Here is a 14,794-nt window from a genome sequence, read left to right on the forward strand (position 1 = left end):
CCGTTGCTTAGCAACAGATGATCCTGATACTAAATGTGATCGGGTCAGAGTTAAACTAATTAAGTTGGTAGGCTCAAACATTAACTAGGTTGGTTGACTCAAACATCGTCTGGGCAACTTAATGTTTGACACAAATTTTACGTTTTCAACCTTGTACAATATGAATCATTTCCAAAATAAAAATCTGACAGGAAATTATAAAGACATTTTCTAATTGATAGCTCAAATTTGTCAAAAATGCAACTTAAGTTTTTTGCAATGGCGCGTTAGTCGCTTTCCCGTATATTTCTGCAAGGACATGTTAGTCACTCTTTTTAAACTTTTCTGCAACAACATGTTAGTTTTCTTTCTGTAGTTTCTGCAATGACACGTTGATCATTCTTTTAATATTTATTTGACCACCATGTTCATCTAAATTAGATTTATAAATCACTGATGTTTGTGAATTTATTTGTCACAAAAATATTTTTATGCTGAGCATATCATAGTATTATATCATACCAATTGCTAGGATATACCGGTAATTGCTTGCAGACCACTTTCCACTTTATCCTATCATTTGATAGTGATCTATGACAGCATTCTATAAGGTAGAACTAGGGATCTGTTTACAGCAAATATTAACCATATAATCGCACCTTCAAGCTTTTAAAAATAGTTTTCTTTTCTAAAAACATATATTAATATAAATAAATTGTGAATTTGAGTAAAGCAAATAAACTGGTCTATCAGTTTAATTGTGTCAAAATAAATAATATTACAAGTTCAGTTTAATAGTTAGATTACAGTTGTAATAATCAGGTCTCAGAATAGCTGGCTTCATGCTTCCAGATTGCAATCTTTCCCTCCTTGCTGCCGCTGCCTGTCATGACGTAGTGATTAGATACAGCAAACATACATCTGATGCTGTCAGTGTGTGCTGATAGCCCCTAAATGGAGAAAAGAATTACGCTGAATATGTTAAACGTCAAATCTTCAAATTAAAAAAAATCCTATGAAATTAGTAGGCCTCATGCGCATAACTGGTGGGAAGTTATCTTCAGTCACTCAAAATGAATAAGGCATGAAAAGCTTTTAGTGCAAAACCATTAGGCCTGCAGACCATAATCAGGAGGGAAAATGATTCATATTGGTATTAAACCTATTATGAAAAGTCACTATTACATTTGAAAATGTAGTTCTTCAATATCAGATTCATTAAAACTACTCCAGTTTCTCTAGAGACTACCCAACATGTAAGTTTTCCAACATGTACTACGCACTAATTGTATATCTTCACATTTCTATGGGAAGATATATTTTTCACAATCTGTTTCCCACGTAAGAAAACGGAACTTGGCTTTTGGTTGGCAAAATTGGCTAACAATCATACTAGCATAGGCATCTTACGGCACAGCAGTGGGTTAAAACCAAATGCTCATCCTGACATTTTCTAGCGAGAGTTGAACCCCTGACCTTCAGTTTGGAAATCCAGTTTGCTCACCACAACAGCTTACCTATTTTTAATAAAAAATACGACGGTCTTACCTCATAGATTTTGTATAAGTTTGCATCAACCGTGTACAGCTTTGATTTGGTATACGCCCTCTCCTCATCATGGCCATTGCTGGTTGAATGCTTCCGAGTTGCGTAATTGTTTTTGCAGCCGACATAGAGACGGTTTCCTATAGCGACTATCTGGCTTACACCTCTTGCGTCAAGAGGCAGGATTGCTCGTCGCACTTCCGTATCTTTCTGCCACACTACCAGACGCCCTGTAGCAATATTTCATCGATAATAAGAGTAAAACAGTTTTTGACTGTAGATGATAAGCCCCTCAGATAAAATAGTCAAGTACCTGAGATGCATAAAATCTGATTTGTAACACACAAAGCGTTCAGCCTTAACCTATGAAAAGCTTTAAAATTCATGCAAGTTTTAAAATGTAAAGAAATGTTTAAAAGAACATTTTTTAAAAGTTTAAAAAAACTTTCCTTCAACCTTATAAAAATGCTGAAGCCTTTGCAATGTTTTATGGTAGAATATATTTTAGCTATGACATGAGGGTAGCTCTGTAGCCGATGCAGAGTGTAACTTAACAATTTGCACCCTGGTCGACCTAATCACCGTGTGTCAGTGTCCCTGAGAAATTTGTCAAACAATATGAGCTTTTGTAACTTTATTAAACATATTTTTAATTTTTCGCGAAGAAACTAGAAAAGAAACTACCACAAATCTATCCACGGTTGTCTAAGGAAATACTCATTAAATTGTAAACTACTGCAAAATATCAATCTAGACAGGAATTAGTTTTTGCCAAACTGAAAAAGTGCTACCCCTTTCTGAAAAGTCTACAATTTAGTTATTAGATAAAAATTGTAAAAAAAACACAGATTTTATTTACATTTACAAGAACAATAAAAAGGTTTTTAAAATTTGTAAAACAACAAATAAGTTGCATCCGATTGGCCTTGTATTCTTTCCTATCTCACTGAACAAGGCAGTGGATTATCAATTCCTAGCTTATTGTTATTACAGTAGTAAGTGTATCAGCTAGTAATTTATATGTTAGTGAAATTGAGTAAACATATTTATACAAACCTGGGAGTTAGAACATGGACTGCAAAACTAGGTTGTTCAATTCTAACAATCATAATGAACTAACTAAGGTTGACATGCTTGAGGCAAGCCACTGTCCATACAGAGATTTCTTATTTTACTGCCGATCACAATGCCAGACAAAGATGAAAGGTATGCGCAGTTTGCTTTGTGTCCGCTAACATTATTCATTATGCTTATCATCTCAGGTCTTTTAAGGTTGGATCACACTATATCACCGTATTTTGCCGTCAATGCCACAATAATTCGGTGATCGCTGATGATAACCTTAATCACACTATCACAAATCTATCCGCGTTTGTATCAGGAAGTACTCCGTGACACTTATCCTTAAAAACTAAGAAACCACTTTGTTTTCAGGTACGAGAATAAAAAACTAGTCCCGCAGCAACTATAATAAATGGGAATAAATAAACCATGCTATCCGCGACTGCGAGTTATTATGACAGAAATGGTTCACATTGTACAGGCTGTTGTCGATGCTCAGAGAACTATCGGGAATGTTTGACAATTACAAACTTTCTTGACGTATTCGCGTTGCTTCGTCGATGCTACCAGGGAATAATAGCATTGAAAAGGATTAAGAGAGGGATTAACGCAAGATTAGCATTGAGAAGGATTAACGGAAGTACTAAAACCTGTCTACACGGGTTTAATGAATAGACAGTTGAATTCAAGCTGTCTGGACGAAGCAAGCCATGATGCAGATCCAGATTGAGATCTGGATGGCTATTAATCAATGTTTCCATGACGAGATTATTCCGCAAGTCTGTCGTCATCCGCAAAAATCTGCCAATTAAGTGAGTTTTGTTGCAAGCAAATTTCTTCCAAAGGTTTTATGCTTGCAATAGATGAAAACGGCACTCGCCAATTAGCGAATGCAGTGCAAGCTACTCCATTTAAACATGTTCAACACTTCCGTTGTTTGTATTTCAATTCGATCAGTTCAGAATGCGCTTATGGCCTCTAATGATCTATGATTATGACCTCTGGCATAAAAATCCTTATCTTTTTTAACAAAGCACCCACAATAATCCCCAAAATGCGAATGCCCATTGAAACACCTATTCCGCAAAAACTTAACAGGTGCACACAACTCCAAATATGTATCATGAAAATATTGCTATGGAACTTCGGTTAACAGAACATGACTATATTATATTATTCATTGAAATTATTACCTGCTGATCGATGAAGCTGGTATTTCTGTTTTAATAATTACTCTATATTTACATAAAGTTAAATAATGAATAAAATTATTGCAACAGCAAAAATGATAAAAGCCTGCTCGCTGTGAACAACATAGGCGTTTGGACACCAACGGACACCAACGTTTGGACACCAACGGGCCTAACATGTTAGGCTCACAAGAAATATGACCAAAAGTCCATACTAAAACCAATGATGTTTGCATTGGAATCTGAATCATAGGGAACTTGATTGCTGGACTTTCAGTTATAAAAACGGCAGCAACATGTATAAAATGACTCAAAAGTGTGTTTTGAGTCATTGTGAATTACCATTTACTCGTCTCTGACCAACTTTTGTAAACTTATAGTAACAGCTTTTAGAGGCAGAGCAATTGTTCTAAAGTAAACTTTCTCAACTCCAAAACAAACTCGAAGTAACTAAACATTTTTAAACGTAAAATTTCATCTGAAAAACCTCTAGCCTACCCGACTGGGAGCAACCGGCCCAAATGTCTTCTCCAGAGATGCAGAAGCACTCGAGCAGTTGTCTCTTGTCGTGCTCATCTATGTAGAAAAGGGAGGCAAGAACTTCTCCATTTAAGGTCATCTTTATAATGGTTTCCTTGCAGCAGCACCAAATCTCATTCTGAAACAATAGGAGTACAATGCTAGCAAGATTAACAACTGTCGATATACATGCATCTTTTAGTATAATACTTTGATAAAACACAATTTACTTAAATATCACTATTATATAATACTATATACAGAATATACTGATGAAGAAGAAGGTTGCAGTTCACTAGAAGCAAAGTGCTCAATATTAAAATTGAGCATTAATCTAAAAATGTACTAAAAGCTGTAAACATAAAAAAAACCTTTACTACATAAAGTTTTATGGTCCGAGTTTTATGATGAATGGTAACAACCATGAAACCTTTAGTAAATAGTTTTTAAAGTTTACAGTTTTGGATACATTAGATATATATATATATATATATAGTATATATATATATAGTATATATATATATAGTATATATATATATATACAGTCAAACATGGATAACTCACCCTCGGATAGCTCGAACACATGGTTAACTCGAACGGTTTTTGGTCTGTTCCCACGTAATGATAAATTGCTTTAGATAACTCAACCTCAACTTTGTTAACTCGAACCATTTTTTGCCCAACGGCTACCGAAACGGTTGCTATTGCTTTAGAATATCACTTTATTCCAAGCCATAGAGGTAAACCTCAACTTTTCGTAGTTCATAGGCGTTGTTATTACCATCATCGGCAAAATATTTTTGTCAACGACTTTTCTAAAGGTTTGGTGAAATTTGATTTTTACCAAATATCCGCTTAGCGATGGCCCTTCGGAAGCAAGGAAAAGTGAGGTAACCTTCGCACAAACTTCAAGAAAAAGCGGTAAAATCGATCTTGGTTAAACGCTCAAAAGGAAAAGAAGTTTTTTTTCTAAGCATTTTAACAGCGATAAAGTTTGCCAATTTTAATCTAAAAAACGTCCTGGCAATAACATCACCTCAAACAACAAACCAATCTCAAGTGATAGAAAAATCTCTATATTTTTTGACAAAAGATTTTTAAACTTTACATTAGAAGCATTTAATTTGAAACAAACCATTTATGCTTTTGATTTATACTATAGTTTGTATATGTACATGTATCTACAAATAAATAAATAAATAAATGGACTTGTGACAGTGCTCTGATAACTTAAACGCTCTGATAACTCGAACACTTTCGCTCGGTCCCGTGAAGTTTGAGTTATCCATGTTTGACTATATATATATATAAGTATATATATATATATATATATATATATATATATATATATATATATATATATATATATATATATATAGTCAAACATGTATAGTAAAAATATAGTGCGAAGCTCTATATATAGTATCATATATTTTGATATGTCACTAAATGGAAGATTACAACTAAGAGCAAGTTTTTTTTGCCGCTAAAATACTAAAGTTAGCAAGCTTAGCTTTTTGGGAAAATTGATACAAATCATGCAAAATCTTTTTTAAAAATGCAAAATTTCTGCACAATTTTCGGCTGCTTTTTATGCTGACAACAAAAATATCTAGTTTGGAAACCGAATATGACCAACGGTTAAAGATTCATGTCATGGTACCGAACTATTGCAAAGGGCATTCTCGTAATATTTGGATTTTTCTCCCCTGTTATATTATTTGCGCTATTATTTATTCTAATCCAAATTATGAGGTACTGTACAACGTATTTAATCATACAAACGTTTAATATTTATTATGTTATATGTAATAATTCATTACAGTAAGTCTTTATTTTCTTTACTTCATTAGATGGCATTCTTAATTCCTGAATTCCTGGGAACACAGATGGTGTTTGGGATGACATACCAGAAAAGCTGTTTTTAATCATTGGAAAAGCTCCCAGAACTAAAAAATGATGGAGTAGTTCATTCTCCAACAATTTGCTGAAAAAACAATTGTTTAAAAAATGCTTAATTAAAATCTACCTCAGTTAAGTTAATTACAAATTAAGTGTTAACAGACATATTTTAAGCTGGTAGACTTTTATCACTGCTGTTGTTAAAACTGACTTGATTCAGTGAAAAGCAAACATAACAATTAAAATAGGTTACAGCTTCACCTATTTTGTCAAAAATATCACTAGTTTTAAATTGCCTAAAGAGTTTTCGTGTTTTTCAACTTAATTGATTAGAATTTGCAACTGCAAGTAAAATAGTTGAATATTTGATGTTTCAAAATCACCATTCAACTTTGTTTTAAAGTCTATCAAATAATCGCTGTCAGTACGATATGCGTTTTTATAGAGGAAAACTTTGCTCCGGAAGCAAGACAAAGTTTGTTTTTTAAAAACAAATCCTTTGTCTTTTCGTGATGACATTCTATCTTTGTAGACAACTTCTACCGTTGAAAACACGAAGCTTCTGCAATTATTTTTCGTGAATGAGCTGTTGTTCGCAATTTTGTATAGCGACACCAACCACCTTTTTACAGGGAATCCCGACATAATATCGAAATAACCAAAAACACTATTCAATAATGTAAAGTGAATGAGAATGCCGATTGTTTGTCTACAAATTTGGTGACGTTTCTACGAACCAGCGCATGAGCAGACGGGTTGATACCGTCAGAAAAATGAAGGATAGTTTAGCAATAGCATATGGTGGGAGTCTAGACGTATCGGGACAAATAGTAAGTACCCATAGCATATGGGTACTTACTATATTAATACTTACATGAGAGACTACTTGCATAGAGGTGAGCAGAGTGGAAGGACATTGAACTTTCTTTAAAACCTCGAGTGTGGTGGTGTCCCAAACGAATATCACTCCTGTAATGTCTCCGCTACAAATCAAATCACATATACTATATGAATACTGCTGTAAAAAGCCATCTGATTCCATAAATCTGAGAGTACCCCAAGTTCACCAGAAACCAACCTGAGAATGTTATTGGCAGCAGGGCCTGTCTGTAGGTCAACCACATAGTCCTCATGCTTACTAAGAACATGGTACTCCGGGGCCTGAGGGTTGTTCTCGATGACATATATGTCATGGTCAAATGAACCCGCCCAAACCCTCATCTGGTCATATGCAAGACTGATGACCCTGCAAAATGACATTTTTTGATCTACATGTATATATATAACCCTCAGTATTTTTCTATCGTCCATGTGTCCAGTTATAGCAATAAAATATAGAATCAAAAAATCCGCTTCACACTGGAATTGAACTCGGAACCTTAACATTTGCAGACAAGCGTGCTACTCACTAGGCATAACAGCTACATGGCTATACATAAGAATAATTGTGGTAACACTCACTACATCGGTTAAAATACTCATAGTTAGTACTAGCACGCTCGACGATCATGATTTACAGAAGGAGAGCAAGAACACGAATGTAACGAATACAAGCTGGCTTCAGGCTGACGGATATGGCTTCCATTATAGTAAAGATATAGACTAGCTCGGTTAATAGCTCGAGTTACTCAAATTGATTGAGTAATTATTTTTTACCTGTACAATGCGGGGAATTAATCTAGTCTACTATAATAAGAGCCATGTCTGTCTGTCCGTCCAAAGCCACGCTAAGAGCGTTAGGAAAACCTGCTTCGAACAAGAATTAAACTCAGAGAATCCGATTCCCTACTTGGCGCACTACCACGCAGGTCACTCAACCAGATTGCTAATTTATGGAATATTTGCATACATCGCTATTACACATGCCAATCTCTTACAGCAAATGAGACACACACAGTACAAGTATACAGGCCATTTTTTAGCATTACTGAATCACTGACCTGCACCTTAACTCTCCATAGTGCTGATAACTTCCCAAACCTATCCATTGCATTGTAATTCAAATCTCTACATACTGTGAAAGCAGCCGTGGCCGAGTATACAAGAACACTTTACTTGAGAACAAAAGGCTGCGGTTTCTTTCAAATGACATCCAAACTTAGATTACTCTCTGAACCTGTCCATTTATTCAATAGCCAAAGTTTTCAATTGGTACAGATGTCCAACTTAAAAACCTGCCCCGCTTGTATTTGCAATAAACTAAGCAGATATCACACTCAGCCTTCTAAAGATAGCTCACACATCACACACTAGCAGCTTACTAATAAGTCACAGTACCAGAAAATCAACTACCATGATCTTCCATGGTTTGGTATGTATACCACTCCATTTGTACTGAAATAAGAGTTATCTCATCATGGTTTACTATAGTTTAAGTAGCCTTATTTCACGTTTATGAATAATAAAATATCAAATTCATATTCTATTTACCAGTTTTAATATCAGATTGAGTAGAACTATGTTTGCAATCGTATTGACGTTGTTTTAAAGATGAATAACTTGAACAAATTTACAGTATATTTTAACGGAAAGTATCAGTATTTTTCTATTGTTTTCGCTTATTTTTTGATGTTTGAAGTGATGTAATAGCCAGAATGTTTCACGATTAAAATTAACCAAACTTGATCATCGTTAAAACGCTCAGAAGATAAATATGGGGGAAATGATGTCACGAGTTGCTATCACTGCTATAGTTGAATCGACTAATGCTTTCAATTGATGTGCTATTCGTCTCTATACTCTCGGTCGCTGTGCAATTATAGACATTATAATCGCATTTTCGATTGATTTGAGTGTTCAAGATTATCAATTGTAACTTTGAACATTAAAAACAATCACAAATCATGGAAAATACCAATACTTTCTGATAAAATCTACCACCATTTTGTATAAGTTAATCTAATTCAAACAGAATGTCAGTAACAACTTCTTCATGTTTGGACTTACTGTCCAAACCATTTATGGAATTGCCTTCCTTGGCTCGCAAAATAATGCAGTGAATGATTGAAACGCTGGCAATTAGGCATTTTAATTGCTGAATTCACAATCCTTCTCATAAACATACATAGCAGAAACTTGAAGAAAAGCTGTCTGATTTTAAACGTTTGGTACAGTTAAAACTTTTGTAACAGCTGATTAAAAAAACAAATGTAAACCAATAACAAACTTTGCAGACTTTTAAGAGATTCCGATATCAACATAAAATAACTCATATCAACAGAAAGTGTCCCGCAATAGACTTTAAATCCTCAGTAGAAAATTTAGACTTATCGAGGGTGGATAAGAAAGCCTGCCTACAATTATACCAATGTCGAAGCTTTTTGCCAATGCTAGACCAATTTAGTTGCCACTCTAAAAGAAGGTTTAATTCAAATAACAGCACAGCAACGATACATTTCTATCAATGTGATGAGTATTTGTTCGACCATGATTCAACTAAGGGAGTTGATCAGTGGCTACACCGCAAAACTAAACACAATTCATGGATGCTCTTTAAGCAACTGTCCGGGTGAACTCATGCCAAATTTCACATAGCTATTACCAAGTAAACAGCTTGACAAAATACACAAACTCTGTTGGTATCGTACCTCCTTCAAGGTCACACAGTCATGAATATTTAATGATAAGTGAGAATTAAACAGGAAGTTCAGTTTTTGAAACTTTCACGAAGTCAAACTAATAAAAGACCTACAAAAACAACTTAAAAAAACAATCTTCTGATTTGAAAACAAATTCCCCACAATTACCTGTCAAGAGCTTGAATGTATCTCGGGTAGAGCCTCCACGAAGCAGCATCAAAGATTCTGATCTTGCCGTTAGACATGCCGCACCAAACAGTCGGGGTGAGAGTCTCCCCACAGCTGACTCTAGAGTTTATAAGGTCATAGAAGTTAGTATATCTGAAGTCGAGTCTAATTATATATAAACAGGTACACTTAGACCTTGCTGATGAGAAATACACCATAGAAACCTCAAAACTAGACCCCATTCAAACAAAGCATAGACTACAGTTAATCATGTTCGGTCGCAAAAATTACACAGAATAAAAATGTGTGACCATTAAAGGAGTGAATTAATTTCAATCGAGAAGTGTACAATTTAATAATAAATAGTATTTATTATTTAATTTAATAAGAAGTAATAAATTTTTATCATATTTAGTAATAAATTTGCATGTAATTTGTCAAATACTTTTGTTCCTAGATTAGGGTGAACTTTGGAAAAATATATAAAATTCGGTTATCAGAAAACATCTTAACCATAAAAGAAATAAATAGTTCATTGCACAAATATTCCAATATACTCTGTAGTAGTGAGTAATATACTCTATAGTAGCAAGTAATATATTCTATAGTAGTGAGTAATATACTCTATAGTAGTAGGTAATATTGAGGAGGACGGGACTATAATAAACCATATGTTTGTGCTTGAGACAACGTTATTCCTAGTTACTTTATGTATATTTCTTAACCGGTTATATAATACTCTGGTGAACCTGTTACATAATACTACATTTTTTGGGCCTGCTTCGCAGGCCTGCTAGCACACCATTATACCTATTGTCTGGGCCTGCCTCACAAGCCTGATATAACACAATGGATATTATATAATTGTGGGTGGAGCAAATAGTATAAAAGGAGAAGGCATAAGCCAACTCTTTGGGATTCTGCTTACGGAATTGATAATGTCAAGACGAAGTTGTACATGTACTGATATACGCTAAATACACTATACTTATTCTTACAAACTGCCTGCGTTTGATGCCTGCCTGGTCGGCATAATAAGGATCCTTCTGCCAGAACTGCTCTGGCTTCGAGCACGAACTGCTTAGGGGAGACACCTAAGGAAGGCTATGGGTGGGCTGCGTTACGATCGGACCTGATCAGAAATGCGATAGCATTGGAGATCAGGCCCTCCAGTAAGTTAGCCAGGGACCTAAACTAGCCAAGATAGGGTCTCAGAGAGCAGGCCGTGCTAGCCTTCCAAGTGAGCCTGAACTGAGGACACCCAGCCGCGGCCTGATCCGACCACTAGGTGTGTCAGGCAGGCCGACGAGGGGAAGGCCCAGTGTTCAGACTGCACTGCCTTGCTAGGAAAAGTAAAGCTGGCTCAGCTACCGGGGCCAGACCTTTACAATATATTCTATAGTAGTGAGTAATATACTCTATAGTAGTGAGTAATATACTCTATAGTAGTGAGTAATATACTCTATAGTAGTGAGTAATATACTCTATAGTAGTGAGTGATACTCTATAGTAGTGAGTAATATATTCTATAGTAGTGAGTAATATACTCTATAGTAGTGAGTAATATACTCTATAGTAGTGAGTGATATACTCTATAGTAGTGAGTAATATATTCTATAGTAGTAGGCAGCTCTATCTAAAGATGAACTGACACAATATCTTAGTAGATTTTATCCATAAGTATCGCAAATGTTTTATCCTCTGCAATTGCTTTTGATGTTTCACATGGTGTGACTGCCAGGATGTTTCAAGATTAAAATCAGAAGAACTTGGTGCCGATTAAAATGCCCAGATTCAAGCAAAAATGTGATTATGGGATCTATAGTTGCACTCTGGCAAAGGAACCGACACAAAAGAGATGCACAACACAGCAACTTGCAACGCAAGAGCCGATATCAATGAGAGGCAGACAACTTCAAAACTATTTATGCCATTATGACAAACTTGTTTTTCTGAGCGTTTTAAATGCAATTACGTTTTGTGGACCTAAATTTTGTATATAAGTTCATCTTGAGGACATTTTAAATGGTTACCCATGTTGAGACTAAAGCAACCAAAAATATTTAAAACAGAAGAAAGCGGAAAGTGAGACGATGCTATGAAAAAAAGCTTTAGGAAAATACTAATTTTCTGAAAACTGAATAAAAGACTAATAAAGGCTTTGGTATTAATATACCTAGACTGAGCCGCAGTGCTAGCAGCAGATGATGAGTGGACTCCAGGGAGGTACATCAGACACTCGACTGAAGCATTGTCCAGCTCATCTGCATTTGGGTTCAACTTGTAGAGTAGAATATCTGAATAAAATAACAACTCACAAGTTAGAGATAAGATCCAAGTATACATTTATTTTTTATGGTATTTATTAATGATATATTATTGTATTATTTATATTCTTATAAATGTTTTACATTATGTCTGAAAGAGAGATATTGTAGTCATAGTTTTGGATATTATGTTAATTTAGCAATCAGCGATGACAATGGTTAACACAGCGTTTATAAAACATAAAAGCAAATGAAGTCAAATTTTTTCAAATTCAGAATAAAAATATGCTGCACCGAAAGCAAGCAGACACAGCGGGCAACCTATATACAGAGCTTTCAGCAACCTATGTTCTCTCATGTGAATTTCGAGAAAGGGGCAATTTAACTAAAACATCACATTTTTCAAAAATCACCAAATGGTTTGATATTGCAAATAGACAATTCACGATATATCGCGATATTATTATGTAAAAAACTTGTAAACCTTATTGTATTAAATTTTAATATCTTTTTGTATATTTTCACATGAAAAACTGTTTTGTGTTCATCCTAATTACCAACGTTTAATGTCTTGTAGCATGAGCTTGTTATAAGACTAAAAGGATTTTACTATTTTAGATTCAGATTTGTGCTTTTAGTTGCAGTATCACCCACCTTCAATTCCGTCAGGTGAGAGAAAAATCGCTGTTACGCAATTATATCGTTTATTTGATTGCTTATGGAGACGATGTTCAAATCGTTTAGTTTAAAAAGGCATGCAAACATTTCAATCACCGTATCCGTGACAGATCTCACTTTAACAGTAAAACATCTTCCTAACAACTCATAGCGAAGCTCCAGCTACTGACCTGCTTCTCAGACCTGCCAACCCAAAAGTGGGGCAATGCGTGGGAGTTGGTTTTGGGGCAATTGATGTATCAATAATAGTATATATAAAATTGTGGAAATTGGGGCAAAAATCTCACGCATTTTCATTTTTTCTTTGGGGTGATTGCGTGAGTCTCACGCCCAATGCGTGAGAGTTGGCAGGTATGCTGCTTCTTGACAGTCTAGACCACAGGTGTCAAACTCACGGCCCACGGGCTCATCCAGCCCGCCTTGTAATCTTATCTGGCCCGCAAAATCATTTTACATTACAGTATTGATATCCATGGCCCATTGATATGAAGCGCTGACAGGCCCGTATTTCCTGGAGCGGCTGGACGGCTAAGCCGCCCCAACTTTTCAATTACTTTCGGCGGCTAAGTACTAAGAATTGCAGTCTACGCGCATTCACTTGGAATTTCCAACAACTAGCAACTAACGCTACAGCGCTAGTTGCTAGTAAATTAGCGTAAATTGCTCGCTTCATCGCTCCACTTCATCATCGCTAGTCTATCGCAACTAGCGACGAGGTGGGGAGGCTCACTAATCTAGTATGAGTTTTGCCTGCCACTAATGCAGTGAGTGTGAGTGATCCTTTTCTGCATTGAAGCGAATCAAAACATTTATGAGGAGCACCATGAGACGGGCTGTCTAAATAATCTTCTAATATTATACATATATAAAGATGTTGAAATAGATACAGAATCAGTTGTGAAAGATTTCTGCCTTGGACACATTGACAGAACAAGAGCTATTTCAATGAAGAAGTGATAGCTCTTGTTCTGCCAATGTCCCTTACAGAAATCTGTAGTGTCATGTGTTTTATATCGTTCGTTGAATAAAGAAAATGTTTTGCTTACCATGAACCATAAACAATATATTTATGTAGATTTTGATGCTTACAATATATTGCATTTATGCATACTTTAAGGGTTGTTGCTGCCTAAAAGGTCTATAGCAGTTAGCCTGATGAGCGCTGCTGTCTATTCTGAGAATCTCCACAAGACAGGACATTACACTGAACGTAAATGAACTTGTTGTTTCGGTCAGATGATATAATCAGATCAAAGTCATAAGAGCAAAGAAAACTGAATGATTTAAATTGTTATTGCCGAACAGCACACATTTTATGTATATTTCCATGTTTTATATAATGTATATAAATGTATATTTCCATGTTTTATATAATGTATATAAATGTATATAATTATATAATGTATTGTATAATTTTGATAGGAGATATTTTTAAGGAGAGTCAAATCTTTTTGGGATATTTAAGTTAATTTTTTTATATACATTGGCATAGGAGCAAAGAAATTTGAATTTTTTTTAACAAGATATTTTTATGAAGAGAAAAAAAAAATATAGAAGTAGTTTAAAGGTTAACTTGCAACAAAATTCACATTACAGTTATTTTATATGAAAAGATTCACCTTGTCTTAGTCTGCTGTGTCGTAGGTCTAAAATATGTGGAAATGTGATTACAAGCTCTCAAAAACTCAAAAACAAACAGCTGATCGCAGCCATCATAAAAACGGCCATAGGTTGGAATCCCTCTCAAAATGGCTCAAATGTGACATAGTTGAACACAATGTGTTTCTGTTTACAAATTAATGCAACCTCATTTGTCGAAATATTTTCATAAATATACTTCACATATTAAATGAAACCATGTTTATTGTCCTTACGCGTCTATTTCATTATCATTGTGATGCTGTCA

The 14,794-nt window shown here is 35.0% G+C and overlaps 1 protein-coding gene across 1 annotated transcript in view; it reads right to left on the reverse strand.

Moving 5' to 3' along the window:
• Positions 1-471: 471 nt before the first annotated feature.
• LOC137396490 (DENN domain-containing protein 3-like) overlaps positions 472-14,794 on the reverse strand; it is a 77,204-nt gene continuing 62,881 nt past the window's right edge. Inside the window, exons 20-26 of the mRNA XM_068082785.1 lie at positions 12,120-12,240; positions 9,944-10,063; positions 7,276-7,443; positions 7,072-7,180; positions 4,275-4,434; positions 1,528-1,754; positions 472-929 (exon numbers count right to left, since the gene is read on the reverse strand). Of these exons, the coding sequence (XP_067938886.1) occupies positions 798-929; positions 1,528-1,754; positions 4,275-4,434; positions 7,072-7,180; positions 7,276-7,443; positions 9,944-10,063; positions 12,120-12,240 (1,037 nt within the window). The 3' untranslated portion in view covers positions 472-797. The remainder of the gene's footprint in view (positions 930-1,527; positions 1,755-4,274; positions 4,435-7,071; positions 7,181-7,275; positions 7,444-9,943; positions 10,064-12,119; positions 12,241-14,794) is intronic.

Source organism: Watersipora subatra, chromosome 5 (assembly GCF_963576615.1).
Source record: "Watersipora subatra chromosome 5, tzWatSuba1.1, whole genome shotgun sequence".
NCBI classification, from domain to species: Eukaryota; Metazoa; Bryozoa; class Gymnolaemata; order Cheilostomatida; family Watersiporidae; genus Watersipora; species Watersipora subatra.